Raw genomic sequence first — 17,967 nt, 5'->3', positions numbered from 1 at the left:
TCCCGGGATCCTCCCACTCGCTGCTCGCCTCTTTGTGTTCCGGAGGAATGTAAATGATAGTGATTCGGGATGTGGGGTGTGACGCTGGAATTTACTTAAGTGAGACAGAGCTGTGATGGACCGTGAGTCTGTGTGCTCGGCTGTCTTAGTGGGCGCGTTAGGGTGACATCACTCCCCTCCCAGAGAGCTCGGAGGGGATGACACCCCGGCTGGGCGGTGGTTTGGGATCCTGGACACAAGCTCTTTCTATTGTCTGCTCACTTCCTGTCCAGGCGTGCAGCTTTCATTATCCCAGTTACTTGGAAACTGGCCTAAAATTGCCTCTGACTCTTAATTAAAATGTGAGGAGAAGCAGACTGAGGCTCACACCGCTCAGCCGCCACGTCATCGTTTCAATTTCCCATGGATTGCTGTATGACGTCCCAACGATGCTTTTCTTGGCAGCGTGTCGCCCTTTTGTTTCCCGTGGGTTCTTTCCTCACAAAATGATTGCCATGGAGAGTGTGTCACATTTAATTTAATTGAGTGATGCAAACAGCTTGAGTTTATCCTCTGTACAATAGATGGATGCTTGATTGCACTTTGTGTTATACAAGCAGCTATTTAGTTGTCTCATGTCATGTATCTAGAGTCACAATGCAACATGATCTCATCCTCGTCGTATTTTGCCGCTTGCCTTTTGCATAGTAAATGACGCAGAAGGATTACGCGTGGTTAACGTCATGAAACGCCGCTGGTTAGATTGAGGCAAAACTAGGAAAAACATGATGGTTTGGCATAATACAAGTCCTCAGTCCTGAGACAGTAAATGGATATCTTTTTTTAATGTTCTTCAGGTCACCTTTTATCCTGCAACCTGGTTTAGGTCCAGTCTGCTCCCTTTTGTAGCTGGTTTCAACCATGACTTTATGCCACGCCAGTCCATAAAATCTGAAACCACTCAGGGAAGTAAAGGAAGGAGCATGTTAGGGATACTGTGGTAAAGTGCAGCCCTGGTGTTTTCAGGTCTCTTGGCTGCATCAGGATCCCCGTGGCAGAAAACACTTCTAATGTTGATGAAGTGCACCAGCGGGATACCTCGGTTCATGTCGAGGGGCTGCCTGAGAGGCTCAGATCAGCAGCGTTATTAATTGAAAGGCCTGAATGTTGGATTTTAGCCCGTCTCTATTCTAGGTGATGTCACCGTCTGGATAGACACGACTAGCCTCACCTCAGTGACTGAACACAACACATGGCTCACATCTGGAGGGGTTCCAGAGAGGGTTACAAGGTTTAGCTTTGTCCACTGGCTTCCAGTGTTGATGAGGATTGATGGTGATTTTATTTTATTTTAGTGCAATTAGCTCTGGCAGGAAGCCTAGTCTTGAGAGGTTTTACAAGATATTTAAAAAATGTAAAAAACATCTGTTGCCGTAGTTGCAGGGATCTTTATATGCCCTTCTGTCCTCTTGTTTTTTACATTTTGCAAATGCTAATAATTATATCGCTGGTCAATGAGATTTTCGTGAAGAACGAGTTTGTCGTGCAAAGTGATTTATGCTTTTTCGAGAAGGATCATAATTGCATTTTGCGTGACATGTTTTTCTGCAACATCTCCACTCTGCAGCATTATAGTGAACATATACACCTGGGAGGTTGCTAATGCAACAGCGGCCTCACACTGTTGGCTGCTCAGACGCTCCACTTGAGTAGTCGGGGCTTAGCTGGGGCTTAAGCTCCCAAAGGTTGGCAATAACATTCCCATCACAAGCCTACTTTTCAACATTTGGTCTCCCAAAGGCACCAGGGCCTTGAGCTAGGGGAGCCTGGTGAAAAATAACTCCATGGACTCAAACCTAATCCCAAATCAGTTTTTCATTTGATCCTAAAATTTGCATTTAATTTGACCCTTCCCAAGCAAGAGAAAGGCTTCCATTCAAAGTGTAATATTAAAATGCGGATGCCGTGCGGTTCGTTTGAAATGACGCCAAGGCCTAGCAGAGCAAAAGCATAGCTGCTAAATCTGATTTTTATGATATTTTGGCTTGAGCATAAAACTGGCTGTAATATACGGCTTCTCGAAATGTGAGCTCATATTTTCTTTGTTTGCACCTCAGGAATGAGCTCATGCTATACTTACATTAAATTAGAGAGATCCAGGCATAGCATTTATTCTCTCTTGTCTCTCTTTGTCCAGACCGCAGATACCGTACCTCCTCCTTGGCACGCTTAAACTTTACAAGAGCCCTCCTGTTGGATGCTTTTACACAGATTATAGGTGATATGAGGAGATATTCTCTGCACTGCCACTGTGGCACTTCAATACTTTGTGGGCTGATAATAAAACAAAACATTAGTGTCTTCTGGAGGAATGAGATGAGGAACTATAGAGTAAAGAAACCAGAACAAATAAAGCATAAAACATTTAATGTCACACTCAGCTCTGCAGAAGCCTCGTAAGGGTTTAGTATCCAACCTTACTTGTCTCCTAGCTGACATGGATACTTCCCCTTTCTTCCACTACACTAAACCATGAGAGGCTCCTGAAACTGGATAGACCCTTTAAACCGTTTTTCCACCCTTTAGTCATGCTTCCCACCCACCCTTCTTCACCTCTGCCAGGAGGGTTTGCTCGGTTTCAAGCCCAAAAACATTTGTCCTGAGATATCAGCCCCTGGACTTTCAAAAAAAGTCTGATTTCATTACACAAATCGTTTTATGGTGGAGCACACAAACAATTTTAAATCCTGCTGCAACCCCTTAAAAAAAAGCAATCATCTCCCGGACGTCTTTATCCTTCAGGGGTCAGCCAGCAGTTCATGGCTCACTGACCTCCCCAGGTCAGCGCAGCATCAGGATAGGAGATTTCTGAGTAAATCTAAGTTGACTGCATATACTTTAATCTTGGAAAAATACAGTGTAATTGAGGTTTTGGGCTTGGATCAAAAAGACCGTTTTACTTTAGAAAATGACTTGTAGGACGAGTGCGGTTCAGAGTTTTGGGCGGAGGAAGGGAAGGTGGATGTTGTTTGTTTTGCTGTTATGACACTGCAGCTCAAAACGTGTATTCTCATAACTTATCAACCCTGGAGCCATCAGAGTTGTTGCACTGGTGTATTAACTAGCTCTGCTCTGGTCTCATCTCCTGCCACAAAACGACTTTGAGGATTTGGTTTCCTGTTAAGTCATGCACATTATTGAGAGTTAAATTACATCTCTGCGGAGGCTCGGTAGGCTTGTAAAACATTAAACTGTTAAACATTGCTTCCACATGTTTTATACAAATATTTCTCATGACATTACTCACAGCTACATAATGATTAGATTAGAAGGATTTCCTTCAGATATTTCTAAAATCATTCGTTACTATTGAGGGAACGGTGTGTCTGAAAAGATAATGTTTACCCTCGTATCTCAGCCTTGTAACAGACCAGTGCCAGCTATTCTCCAGTCTTGTAGCCTTACAGCAACGCCTTCTCATCAATCATCTCCAGCACCTTGCATCGGATCTGGGCGGAGGGAATTTAAAACCCAACTGTGGCTCTTATTTCCTGGTTGGTCTGAGAGTCCTGTCAAAGCCCAGGATGCACTGCGACACGGTGGTCCCTCTGACAGCTCTCTATTGTTCTCCGCCAAACAGTCAATCTCCAAAGTTTTACATTTTGGTCTCCATATCACATCTTGACACCCGACCACCTCAGTCTCGACAGGTCCTCTAATACAGCCTCCCACAACGACCATCAACTTTTACCTCCACTCACTTTTTTACATATTTAAATTCCTTTGAGATGATGAATGTTAAACATCGTACCCGACACAAGAAGATCCAATTCCCTCAGCCACCAATAAAGAGCTGTAATTACTAGGAACCAAAAGCAGTGGCTTTGTTTTCCAGACAAACTTCGTCAAGGAAAAGTAAATGAAACCCTGCTCCCTGTAAACATCCGTCATTACCAGTCAGCCCCTCTAAATCAGGTGCTTTAAAGTTACAAGAGCTATTTCCAATTTTACTCAAATCCCATAAAATCCCTGCAGACACAATGACTCAAGAATGGGATCTTTTACTGGATGTCAAAATATTTATCTAAAAATAAATATAGATATTCTAATACGGTTAAGAAGGTAAAAAAAATATAAAATTCTATTTTGTGTTGTTTGTTGAGGCCGTGTTGTCGTTTAAGGTGAGGTGAAAAGCATAAATCACTGCTTTGCCTACACAGCAAGATGAGTGACATGTGGTGGGGTGTGAACTTCCCGAATGAGAGGGAGGACTTGTAGGCAACGATTTCCATTGTGTAATGTAGTGAGAGAAAAACAAAAAGATAACTGAAAGCGATCCTCTTTTTGTGCCAAAAACAGTCCCCTGGGCAGGGTTTTATTGCCTGTAAGGCTCGGCTAAAATGACTCTTCCTCCCAGTGGTTGAAACAGGATATGAGGTCATGAGTTGCGCTAACACAAACGTCCTGAGAGGACTCATCTGCCAAAGTGTTGCCAGAATACCTTTTTTGTAATATATTCTTAAACACTTTATTTTATCTCCCCATTTAGTATTTATAAGCAAAAATAAAATAATTATTTAATTTAGCTTATAATTAATTTAATTTAATTGTTATTATTATGTTGCAGGCAGAGATCAAGTCTTTAAGTTTGTATATAATGAATTTGAAGCTTCCATAACTGGTGTATAAACAATTGAATGATTATCAATATAATGAAGTATGTATCATACTTATATTTATTATTGAAGTATATATTTTTTCATTTAAAAAACGTTTTTTTACTCCACCCGCTGTTGAATCTATGCAATGTGGCCCAAAGCTCTGGTACAAATGTAGTAAGTGGACCTTGAGTCCATTTTAGAGCACATTTATAATCGTATTCTTTACACATTAGTGCAATCATGCTGCATACAGTATCCATAAATATAACACCAGCTTTGTAATACCATTATTAATTATCCATTAACTGTTTACACACCATAATAATCCTTGACAAATACATTAATAAATACTTAGAAATGTCCTGCTTACAACTACATAATGTGTTGAAATCAATCCATGTACGGCGTTTGAATACCAAATATGTAATTACTATATATTCCATCATGTTAACGGCCTGCTACAGCACAGCAGCAATCCTGTCTTTGTTCAAAACAAAAGGGGGGAAATGTCACCACATTGATTCACTTTCCCTGTTTGCACAATCCACCGAGGCCACGTCCAGATAGCCCATTCCCCACAATGAGACATTTGAGTTGGCAGATCCAGGCGGGCTCTTCCCTCCCTCCATATTTCACTCACTATCTCGACACCGAGTTGGCTGCGAGCGCAGGCACAGGCTCATTGTTCAGACGCTGCAGCTGCCAGCTACGAGGACGTAATGTGCAAGTTTCTCGCTGTCGCTTCCTTGCAGCCTGACAGGACGGGAGTTAAAAATTGCTTCCCTTTGACCATGTTTTGCCAAGCTGTAACTCAACAAGGTGTCTGCCATAACAAATGTGAGAAGAAGGTAAATCAGAGAGGTTAGCCCTCGCTGGTGGGTCAATGTATCCTCTGCAATGTCAAGCTCGGATGTCGTTCTTTGGATTCTCTCCGTTGCCTGTTGCAATTTGAGTCCCGCCATCATTCGCTGTCTCCAGCTCTGGCAGAGGCCCCGCACGGTTCACAGCAAGCGTAGAAATGTCATGCTAACTCTACATTAGCTGCATTTTTTACTCCTTGACCCCGGCCCTCCGCCCTCGCTGCTATTTCCTTTCACAAATAGAAGATTGGCTCATTCGTCACTCCTGCAGCTTCCCAGTCACCAGAATCATTTGTCAAGCTCTGTCCAGTAGACTATTCAGTTCTTTCTGTTTTTATTTTTATTTTTCCAAACGCTGACAGACGTTACAAATTATCCGTCTTAATGCTCTGAGGACACTGTGGCTCAATTTGACTGAAATATTTCATGTGTTGTCAAACAGATGCCATTTTGCCATCAACAAAGCACCTTGTCACTGCAGAGACACGATCCAGTCTGATAACGCAGCCCCATACTGAGGCTTATACCCTTTAAAAACAGAAAAATGCACTTTAACATACATACTGGTTAGAAAAATGACTTTTCCCACAGTGTTACAGCAGAAAATATGCCTTTATTTGGCCACCTTCTGCACTCCTGTCTGTGAAACGAGAAGCTGATTTAATAGATTTCTTCAAATTATTCCACACTTACTCTACAAAACCAGTGAAAAGACTTTCCCAGAACAGAAATAGCGTACAGTACAGCATTTAAGTTCTATTTTAAGGCTTCTCTCCTTTTAAAGCAAGTTTTGAAAAAGGTTGGAAAATAACGAGCAGCGAGTCTCGCGTCCTTGTGGTCGGTGAGGTCTAATCGCTGCATTCTGTCAGGGAGATGTAATCACATTACGCCATGCAATGACGACTCTCGGGGCCTAATTACCACCTAGTTTGCAGATGTAGCGGAGTAATACTTTGACAGTCTCGCACACACACACTTTAAATAAGGGTGCACACATAAAAATACGCTTTTATGTGCGTGGTGTCTGTTTTGTGTTACTGCCTTTTGTCCTCTGACATCTATTGATGCGCCGCTACCGGCACATCTGCAGTGCAGAGTTGCTCTGCATCTGTGAGTGTTGGTGCACTTTAAGATTACCTTCATATTTTAGCTGTGAAATAATTCCATGACTAAACAAAAACAACATTATAAAACACACAAAATAAAACTTTGTTAGTCTTTCCACTGGTCCAATAATCATCAACTCTGGTTTGAGAGTTTGAAAGAGGGACTGAATAAGTAACAGATATTAAAAAAAGAAGAAATGACGACAACAGCTGTCTTGGTTTTACTAACCCTGTTCTCGAATTTTGGTTGGAAAAGGGTATAACTGTAGGAAAACATAGTTTTTCAAATAAATCGCTCTGCAGGCAGAGTCAGTGTCTTACAGTTTATAGATAACGTTGTGCAGTTCAACAGCTTTAAAGGTTAAAGGGACAGAAAAAGAGGATGAGTTGCCTTGTGTTAATACCATCAGCCTTGTCACAGTAGAGTCAGACAAATGAGCCAGAGGTGGAGGAGACTGTGGAGCGTTCTGCTCCTTATCTGGCCAAAGCAGAAGAAGGAGTGTTGGCTGACCAGCCTGAATTAGGTCAGTGGCCACTCAGTTTTTCCTACGATGTGGAAATGATAGTGACGAGTGTCTAGATACACAAGCAAAGCATTCCATGTTCCCATCCCATCAATACTTGTAGATCATACCCCAAAACCCAAATCTGAACTTCAAATTTAATTCTACGTTGCATAATGATGTCAAATGTCGGTGACTGACAGTACATACGGTGCCCTATATAGTAAATACGGAGTGATTTTAGATACAGCAGTTCTCTAACTTGGTTCAATTAAGTTCCATCTGTGAAGCCAATCAGTGCTCAGAACGACCACAGGAGGACCAATCAGCTTAAACTGAGATTTTGAGACGTTAAATATGTTTGTGTTATCAAATAAATGATCAAGGCAAAGTTAACTTCATGATTGATTAATTAATGAAAAATTCCAACTTGGTATTGGTATTTTTTAACTAGTTTTTAATCACATTAGCTACAATGCTGGTCAATCACACATGTGCCGCTGTTTGTTATCACCAGTAACTTAAGTTGTGACTGTTGAGTTGCAGCAAGTTACAAGAATATACTTTATTGTTAAAGTCACAGGGACTACTTAAAGAACAACAATTTAGATCAAAATGTTGCTGTCAAATAAATGCATTTAATTAGAAAACACTTTCCCTCTGACATTTATTGAGGTTGAAATAAATGTGCTTAATTACTTTCCACCACCGACTACTGATGAAAAAAATCCAATTTTCCTTTTTGAACACATCAGCTGTAAATCTTCTTGAAACCTTTTTTCTAATGATTGTCAAAAAGGCCAGAACATCACATCATTTCTGGCAACGGAGCCACCGTGACATCAACAGCTATCCCATAAATCTGTGCACTGCAAAGTCTTTTCCGTCGTTCCTTCTGTGTTGCCCTTCTCTTTCTGGATTCACTTTGTCCATAAACTCAGTGTTTAGTTGCATATTTGTCGTCTAAACTAGACGACGTTCTCATAACGTTTTTTTGGAGAACTCCAGCGATGCACTGACGCATTTGTCAGAATGTGTTTCGAGTGTGAAGAGGTGGCTGCACGTTGTGTGTGCGTAGAGGCAGTCGCTGAATGTGTCATGTTGGTGTGATTCCTGACCTCAACACGGGGGCACGCTGGTGGGGCTTCAAAGCGTACAACTGCAAATATCTGAGTCACGTCATATGCTGCAGTCAGAGCGAGGAGTAGCTTTCCTTCCCATAAAAGGAAAGGTTTCAAAAACGCGTGCTTTTCCTGTACCAACATTTAACAAACAGAACATATGTTTCCCGAAAGTTTAGAATGTCTGAGTTTGAAACTGACCAGACAATTTCTCCTAAAACATATCTCATCTTCTCATTTATCATATCAAAAAGCTTGAAGCTGGCTTTGAGCAGGAATGTATAAAATGCACCAGGCTGAGACATCTTTGGGAGGAATACAGGTGTGCTCCTCCTCCGAGTCAGGAACAGACGTAACGGCCTCAGCAATCACACGTCGGCTACACTTGATGAATGAGGCAGATTTCTGTCTCCTCACCAACAGTTTTAGGAGTACTGATATCTTAACAACGCATAGGTGAAGACAGATCCTGCTCATGCACGCACTGGAATATGTGTGTAAACAGCAAATACATCTGCTTGACAACTTCCTAAAATGCTGTATAACTGTTTTTTTTTTTGCAAAGTTTACAACCTCTAAGGTGAACCGGCAGAGACGGGAACACTAATAATTAATAACCCCCCAAAAAAATCCCAGATCGCTGTGCTCTGTTTCAAAGGAACAGGGCAGGTCCGGGTAATAAGCATCTCAGCGATGGTGAGGACATCGCCGAAGAATGTTCTCCATCGGATCCACACTAGTGACGTCACCACTGCTGCAGTTAAGTCAACCAGATGGCATGAAGATATATTGTGTGCCCTGCAAATCATTAAGACGAGGAAGTGCGGTGTCACGTTAGCAGCTACTGTGCTCCCCCCTAATGATAATAATAATAAATACTGATTATAAGTTATTGTGCCAGTACATTATGTCAACACGTTTGTTTCATATCCTCTGCGGGCTGTTTTCCCATCACACCCTTTGTTTCTATGGCAGTTTCACAGCTATTGAACACGCTCATGAAGGCCCTGATGCATTGTGCAAGCGTGATGACTGATGAAATACAGGAAATGGTGGGAAAGTACGCACATTTTATTAATGTGAATCATAAAATGTTGCTGAAATAGAGTGACATTCAACAAGTCACAGACATCTGATTTTAAAATGTTTCAGCTGTCATGTAGCCCAGGATCATATTGGCAATAATGTCAACCATGCAAGTGAGGCTTCCATCCAAAGAAGCCTGGATTCAGCAACACTAGACCTTTTGCCTCCCTTCAGTATAAAATGATCCCAGACCAGCTGGCTTGGTAAACATGAGGACGCTGTGTGCATTTTACTGCCATTACATCACGGCAGTTCTGCCGCGCTTCCAAGTTCATGTTCCCGTTGCTGTCATCCGGAGACATCAGCTCGTGTAGCTTTAAAGGGTAACGATAGCAGGGGGCTCGTATTTCCACGCGGCCTCTCTGGGTTCAGTGCATCACATGTCAACATGAGCTGAACTCCCCCACACACTGACTTCAGTCAGTATGATCCGAACGTGAGCCGGGATTCAAGTTTTGTTACGCTATGCATGAAATCAGAGGATACAGATGGTCATAAAACGAGTTTCTGTGCAGAAGAACAAAGGCGAGCAAAATGCCTGCTGTGGCGAAGCTGTACGCAGCGCGTGTGTGTGTGTGTGTGTGTGTGTGTGTGTGTGTGTGTGTATATCTGTGCGCTGAAGTCATGTTGTAGGTAACATCTGTTGATGGTTAAGATGCCGCTCTTGCTCTCACACCCCTGCTGCTCCTGCAGTATCTGGCGCGTGATGAGGTCATCACTCATGGACGGCCGCTTGATCGCCAATTAATCGGAGGGGAGCCGGGCTCCCCCCCCAGCCCCCCTGCCCAGATTAACTTGCTTTTTAGGGGCTTCCAGGGTGAAACAGTCAGCAGTCGGAGTCAAAACCCTGCTATGATATCAGGTCAGAATAGAAAAGGCAACAGCAGGAGGGACGTTTATAATTGTACAGCGCGAGTGTGTGCTTTTAAAGAGGGTTTTCTCCAGGTTACTCCAGGATGTGAGCACAACTTTCCAGGACCCAGTAAAAGGAAATGATTATATCCAGCTAAAATGCATCATTCAACAACGCATTAACCAGAGTGACATTAAAGCCCAGTGCGACCTGGTGCCTCTCGTACTGTACGTGTCGAGCCGTGGCTGCCACAACACAGAGAGCTGCTTCAGCTCTCCTTAAACAAGTGATAAGTAGAGTTTCCTCTTGAAGGGCAAAGCTATTTTGGGGTTTTCAGTTTTTCTAGCCCTCTGTAATAATGTTTTGGACGAAGTGCAGAGCAGAACAGAAGCCGCTGAACAAACTCTGGGTTTTGTGCTCGGGCGAAGGACTGAAATGCCGTTTACTCAAGCTCCTCAGGGATTCTTTGTTTCTTCCTGAGGCTGCCTTGATGCCATGTCTACCGCTACATATTTAGAGGAGTAGTGGGCTGTTACATGAAAGAAATGTATCTTCTTGTTAAAACGTTTTTCGTGATCAGCACTGGAGGTTTTGACAGCACATGGGAGTTCATCCCCAATTTTATTGGCTGCTGGACTGCAAGTTTTAAAAGATGAGTCGGTTAGCTTTTGTTTCAGCTTGGGTCTGATTTAGTTTTGTTCTGGGAACACAGGGACATCACTAAAACGGTACTGGTATTAGTACAAGCTTGTAACCTTATAGTCGATACCGAGGTGTAGTCTCAAGCGAGGGTTGTCTGGACAAACATCTCAGGGAGGGAATGAGGTATTAGAGGACACCTCCACGCACACACACCTAATACCTTTACACATGACACACGCCTAAGTCTGCACTCAGCTACGTAATCAGCGTTACGTCCACCTGCTGAGGACAGATGACAACATCAGATACTGAACACATACTTGCGTCTATGTACTTTTACTCACGCTGACGTCTGCTGTCGAACCTGAGGCTGAAAATATACACCCTCATCAACTATTTCCGTGGTAATCTGGCGTCTTGTTGAGCATGCAGAGTGATTGATGCTTCTCAGAGCCATTAGCTTCGTTTTTTCTTTTTTGCTCTCCTCTCAGTCATATAAATCTTTCGCTTTTTCTCACGCGGTAATTAGCTGGACCCTGGACAGAGGCCTATTTTTCATGGCAGCCTTTTCCTTCCTGATCTGCCCGGTGACAAAGCGCAGGCCGCCGTCACACAGTCCAACTCAAACATTCTGCTGCAGCTAAAGTGCAATGAGGTGATAGACGATATGAAATGTTACGTTATGAAATGAAATGTATGGTGAGTTTTGTGTGTGTGTGTGTGTGTGATATTGCTGAGGAAGCAGTAAACAGAACACTGCAAGTGACTGCTCTGTATTTGACATCCACAGAAGAGACGTGTTTCCACCTCATTTAACACGTTATAAAACGGCAGCGTAGACAATCTGATCGTCAAGTGTGCCTCGCTCTGTGCTGCTGCCTCTGAGCTTCGGTTGCACTTCAGCTCTGAAGAGCATGCTGACATCGACGCATGAAGACGCATCGTACCTTCAGGACAGAGGAGATGACGGATGAAATAATAGCGCTGCATCAGTCGTAGTTTGTTTGTTGGAAGACTGCCATCTTTTCTTAGTGACTTCCTGGTGTTAACTCGTACACTGACCTCTCGCGCTCCTGCTCCAGCAGGTTGGTGAACTCGTCGCTCTTCTTCATGAACTCTCCGTGGTTCCTCTTCTCGTCCTCCAGCTTGTACAGGGCCTGTTTGTGCGACTGCTCCACCATCAACAGCTGCTCCAGCATCCGCCGGTGCGTCTCCCTCTGCTTCTCCACTAACTTGTCCAGCTGTGGGGGCAGCACATAGAAAACACCTGTCACATCTGGACTGCTCTGTGTCAGTCAGACACTGTCACTGAGGGTGTTTCAGACCCTATATAGAGTCTTTTAATTGAGAGTTGGTGTTACCTCGACCATGGGCCTCTCGTAGATGTCCTCCTGGAAGACGTCAGCCTTGCCCTGGATGGCGTCCCTCTGCAGGGACTGCAGGACTGTCTGTGGTGTGACAAAGCCATATTTGGCCTCCAGCAGGGCCATGTCCATTTTCTCTGCCTTCAGCACTGTGATCACCTCATCTCTGGCCTGCAGTGGGGGAAGAAAGGGGCATTTGGTTAGACTCAACTTTGTGAAACAGGATTAACAAGCAGCAGACTTCAAATATGCAGCAGCAGGATTAAGTTTTAGCAGGAGAGACCTTTTAAATATTATATATATTTGCTTTTCTCTACCTTGTTTCCTTGTATCTAGCTTCTTTAACCTCAGCGATAATGCAGACTTTGCCATGTTGCTATCATACAATAACATTGATTGATTCCTGGATCCAGAGCTGGAATGACAGGAAGTAGCCTCAGCTGTTGGCTGTCTATTAACACAGGCTTTTAGTCTTTCTCAAGTGCCCACTGAGCCACCGTGTCTGACTCTATGTCTGACTGGGGCCAGTGCCATGTCTGCTGTTCCCAAGGCCCAGTCATCTCTCCAGTCTGGATTACCTGCAGCTCTCCCTCCAGCAAGCTCAGTAGAAAGACGAGGTCATCTCGGGAAAGGTCCCTGCCCTTCTCCCTCCGACCTGCTTTCGCAGCTCCGCTGGCGCTGCTACTCCCACTCTCACTCCCACCAGCACAGGTGCTGTTCTTGGCCGTCTTGCGATTCCGCTGAATGGTGCCGGTGTCGTCCGGCGGCTCCCGGTGTCGACTGCGGCGCTCGGCCCTTCCCGAGGGCTCCACTCGCTCTACAGATCGCTTGCGTGTGTCCGCCTGCTGCTGCGCCGCCTTGACCTTGGTTATGTCCTCCAGACTGTTGCTACGGGACCGCATGTTCCTCGACCTGTTGAACGAATGGAAGATCGAAGAATGAGGCTGTTTTTTTTATATCCTTCATCCAGACGCACACACTGCACCACGTCTCCTGTTAGTGTCTAAGCGTCTTGCATTAGTCTTGTATGTCTTGTGAATCTAATGCATTATTTATCTTTGCATTAAGTTAAAACAGAGGCAACACAACAAACAGAAAACATAATGTGCCACATTTGAATCCATGACCTTGACTTTTAAGGGCTTAAAATAACGCTGCACACTCTCAGATGCTCTTACACTGTCATGTGTAATCAATCTGTGATGTTTGTTTCCTTCCAGGAGTTACTGTGTGACTAATGAGATACCTTGATTTACATTTTCTGGCCAGATGATTCAGGCATTACTGTGCATGGATGCCACTTTTACTTAAACTGCTTCACTCATTGATGTCTTTTCTATTTTTCAAACAAACCCGACAAATCCCAAGAAATAAGAAAAACCCTCCACAGTGAGCACAGACATGTACCGTGAGGTACATGACCAGAAGCAATAGAACTGTTTACGTCTGTGCTTGTAAATCCTTGGAGTTTGTGCATGTCTGAACATAACTTTTGTTTCATGTTTGTTTTGACTGTGCAATTGGATCTCGTCACACTGTGCTGAGCCGTAAACTAGACCTAAGTACAGTTACACATATAGCGCAGCAGCATGTCGTCATTGCCTGTCAATCATTAGTCACTGGCAAAATATGCCACAAAGTCTCTTTTTTGGACCCCAGACTTTAAGTCCTGTCGTTATGAATTACTCAACGTTGCCAACCGTCATTCACGGCTAATGAATTTCCACACAATGTGTCATTTTCGACGGTAAAAAAGGGCGGCTTAAATCAGTCCCGCCAGAGGATTTAAGCGCTGTGGTCGTCTTGTGTACCTACTTTGTCTTTTTTACAGATGATGATAGGTGGTCCGATGTGTTTGAGCCCGGTGAGTGATCGGAAAAGAAACGGTGACATCAGAGTAGATAAACAGCATCGTGGCTTCCTACCAAGGTTTGCTTGGAGTGTATAGTTTGTCTTTGTGACATCTGGTTCATGAATGGGCCTTTCAGTGACTCACTGATTTAGATAAATCAAAAGATGATAAATAGATGAACGCTGTAAACTGCAGACTCGCGGGCAAAGCAACTGTAAGCTCAGCGTTATGCTCAGCTAAAGTAAATATATTCAAAAGACAAAGCAGGACTGAGATGAAAACATGCTGAAACTCATTTGTACGAGTGTTTGATGTGAGAGAAGGCATTACATCATCCATCCGTTTGGAATCATATCAAATTGTTTCCAGCTCAAAGGTTTGTGTTCTGGCTGAAGACAGAATTTCACAACAGTAACTGACTTTCATTTTGTCATTTGTCAAGAATTGTCATCTGACAGGCAACACACAAAACATGTAGATCTTAGATTTACTTCTGAAGATGAATGTTGAATTGCTCCACGTCGTTCTAAAAGCTCGTAAATGGTGATGATCCGTTGGCCATTAGGTAACTTAAAAACGCTAAAGTCTCTCTTGAGCCATGACGAACCCCGTGAAGAGGAACCGCTCCCTATGTACGACAGGAATGGCTAAGCTAACAAAAACACAACTTCTTAGTTTCAGGTGACACACACAGATACAAATATAGTCACAAATATTTTATTACATTCCTGCTAATAGGTCGCCGATCGTAAATGCTTCACTCTGAACTTAAAGTAAAAGATACTTCTTCCAGCACTACTTTGCAAGTTATTATTTTCAGCCTCAGTGCAGTTGCCGCTGAGACAGAAACGAAGATCTCACCACTCCAACCTAAATTTCCGAATTGGACTTTTCGAAACAATATGTGCAAGACTCCTGCAGTGTGTGTGCAGCCTCCGTGTGAGGCCCTCTGACAGTTTATGAGTAAGAAAGATGGCTGAGTGACTGCATTGTGCACACTCTCGGCAAGGCACCACATGATTCAGAGCTGAGGTAATTCCCTGCAGTCTAAGACAGACTCCACTCAGAGATCGGGGCTACAGGCGATGGAATGAACAGTGTGTGTTTGTACAGATGTAGGTGATGGACATTCATATCGTTCATGTACAATATGTTTGTAACCTTCCCTTCATTAGAACAGTATGTAACCCCTCTGATGAGTAACTAGACACATAATTAAATCAGCTGTCAGTTACAACGGCAGCCTGTTGCCATGATGCAACACACACACACACAGATGCTCCAACTGACACACACATGAATAAAAAGCTGCTGGATACAGACGTGAGCAGAGATTGTGCAACAAATCCGAGGGTCGCAGACGCGTAACGCGGGCCCGCCGGGAGTCCCTGGTGAGCGCTCCTGATGGTCCTGATTTTTAGTTATTGGTTTATTGAGCAAAGCTGGAAAAAGAAGTGAAATACTGGAATGGTGAGCAAGAGTTTAGAAAATCGGACCCAAGCTTTTCTGATTTGTGTTCATGGACTGGAAGGTGTTTTGACCGTAGTTCAAAACACCTTTCTTTCATTACCAATTTGTCATTTGAAGATTTTAATGAGATCAACCCAAAGCCGTAATTACACTTAATGTACCAAAATGATTAGTTTAACATAATGAGCTTTTATTTGAAGCTATGACAGATACAGACCCATAATAAACATTTTGAATGTGAGAAAAACAAAAGCAAACTGTTCAGACTTAAGTGGATAGACCTACATGGAAGCAGAGCTTCAAACCTCATAAGTTTTACAGTCCAAATCTAAATTTAAAAAAGGTGTAAACAGACTTCAGCAAGCCAACGGTGCCAAATGAAAGCACAGCTTAAGCAAAGATGCAATTTGGAAATTTCCTTTGCCGGAGGAGGCAGGAACACTGGCTCTTAAAATGCTTGTGTACGCTGTGTGCGCACATATTTACTCCGTGACCGCGTCGTGTTGTCTATGTCTAGGTGAAGGTGTGAAGACAAAACTGCCAAGACACAAAGTTAATTAGCCACCATCTGGGGCGCGAGACCTTGAATAACACCGACGAAGCCTTATGGGGCATTTCTTTAGCAGATCGAACCATAAATATTCATGGTAGTGAACACGTTTATGTCTTTGAGAAAACGTCTTTGGAAAGATGTTTTTAGTTGGAGACCTGATCGACACAGCCAAGTATTTCTCATGACTTTCAACCTACAGTTATCATGTTTGTACCTGTGCTTCTGACGCAATATTAATACATCATGATCTCCATCTGTTGAAGTACTCATGGACAATAAAAGCATGAATGAACGGGTGTGTGACATGTGTCAAAGGGCCCAGAGATGACTTAACCGTGCTTACTAATCCCATCCAGCCAGTGTGGGGCGTCTTTCTGCCAGAGCAGCTTGAATAAACGACAATCATTTTCATTCTGTTAACGGGGATCAGTGCCAGAAAGTGACGTTATGATTAACAGGTGCTCAGATCTTATACAAGGGACTCGGCTGCTTAGTTAGGTTTTGGCAGTTAAGTCAACTGAAATTGAAAAGAATCATTCAAGCACAAGCCTGATAAACAGGGAGGATTAATGAATGTATTTTTTTGGTGTAACAGTTCCGATGACTTTTCATTTCAGGTATGCATACATTTATATACGGACATATAACATGTGTGCACACAGTAGCTTTTGTTGACGATCAGGGTTTTTGCAAGTGAACACACACACACACTGAGGCAAAGCAGCTCTTTTCCATTTATCACGACTACAACCATGCTAGCAGCTCTGTGAGGCTGCTTTGGGCTAAATGCTAACGCTCACGATGACATTTTGATGACACAAAATACAGCGGAGTCTGATGGAAATTTGGTCATGAACTAAAGTACTGGACAGTTTAAAATGTTGGCCCGATGATGCCGCTAGATGAAAAGTCAGAGGATCACCAAAGTTGCTGGGAGTCATCCTCCCGGCAACATGAATGTTTGTCCAAGCTTTCACAGCAATTCATCCAATAGTGGTTGAAATATCTCAGTCGGGACCAAAGTGGTGGACCACTGCCATCCCTAGAGCTACACTCAAAATTAGCAATATTAATAGAAAAACAGCTTATTCATTCATAAGCTCTCTTTCCTTTTCCCCCTCCTTCCCCGAGGCCCTTCCATTACCTTGTGCTCTCATTAAGCAGTCAAGACAATGTCCAAAGCCAAAAGCAAAACTGTTCCTGGAAACAGTTGGCAGTTTGGACTTGTCTAGCCGAGACCACCATCGTTTCTCCGACTAGCTACCAGGTCAAAAGGCTCATTCATTCAAAGAGTTTTTATGCCTGCCAGCCAGTCACTAACTCATAAACCCTCATAAAGTCCGTCTACAACAGCCATCAAGTCATTTTATCACACATCTGAACACTTCAGAAAGCGATATAGCTTATTATTTTGGGGCATTTGGATCTCTTCTGTGACTGTTGGGACCCACAATCTAAACCAGCGCCACACCCCTGCCACACACACAAAAAGCATTTCCCAGATGTTACACAAACTTTGTGGATACACCTTTAAGTACACTCTCAGCCCTCGCTGTCCCTGAAAGCTAAAACAAGGTAGTGATGACTTCACTGTTTGCGAAGCAAAGGGAGGGTCGTTAATGTCAAGAAGGTGAAAGGTGAGGAAGCAGGTGTGCTAAAAAATAAATACTCCCCTCTTTTCTCCAGCACACACACATGCAAACAGGAGCCTGTGTGGTCAGTAACGCACAGACACTCTCAGAACATACGCATCGCACCCACACACACACACACACACACACACCGCTGCACAGATTACAGAGTGAATTCCTGCAGCCTGACATCATGCTGCTGTCAATGTGATTGAGGGGGAGAGAAACGCAGATCAAAAGAGAGCAGAGAGAGGGGAGGGAAAGATGGAGGAGCTGCAGTAGATCC

At 43.5% G+C, this 17,967-nt stretch overlaps 1 protein-coding gene across 1 annotated transcript in view; it reads right to left on the bottom strand.

Moving 5' to 3' along the window:
- Positions 1 to 17,967, bottom strand: part of LOC116386300 (filamin A interacting protein 1-like) — a 55,294-nt gene that overhangs the window by 22,133 nt on the left and 15,194 nt on the right. Inside the window, exons 2-4 of the mRNA XM_031852394.1 lie at positions 12,754 to 13,087; positions 12,173 to 12,346; positions 11,874 to 12,052 (exon numbers count right to left, since the gene is read on the bottom strand). Coding sequence (XP_031708254.1) covers positions 11,874 to 12,052; positions 12,173 to 12,346; positions 12,754 to 13,077 — 677 coding nt within the window. The 5' untranslated portion in view covers positions 13,078 to 13,087. The remainder of the gene's footprint in view (positions 1 to 11,873; positions 12,053 to 12,172; positions 12,347 to 12,753; positions 13,088 to 17,967) is intronic.

Source organism: Anarrhichthys ocellatus, unplaced genomic scaffold (assembly GCF_004355925.1).
Source record: "Anarrhichthys ocellatus isolate YVR2014 unplaced genomic scaffold, GSC_Weel_1.0 scaffold12, whole genome shotgun sequence".
In the NCBI taxonomy this organism is placed as follows: Eukaryota; Metazoa; Chordata; class Actinopteri; order Perciformes; family Anarhichadidae; genus Anarrhichthys; species Anarrhichthys ocellatus.
The sequence above is the reverse complement of the archived record's forward strand: the minus strand, read 5'-3'. Positions and strand labels throughout refer to the sequence as shown.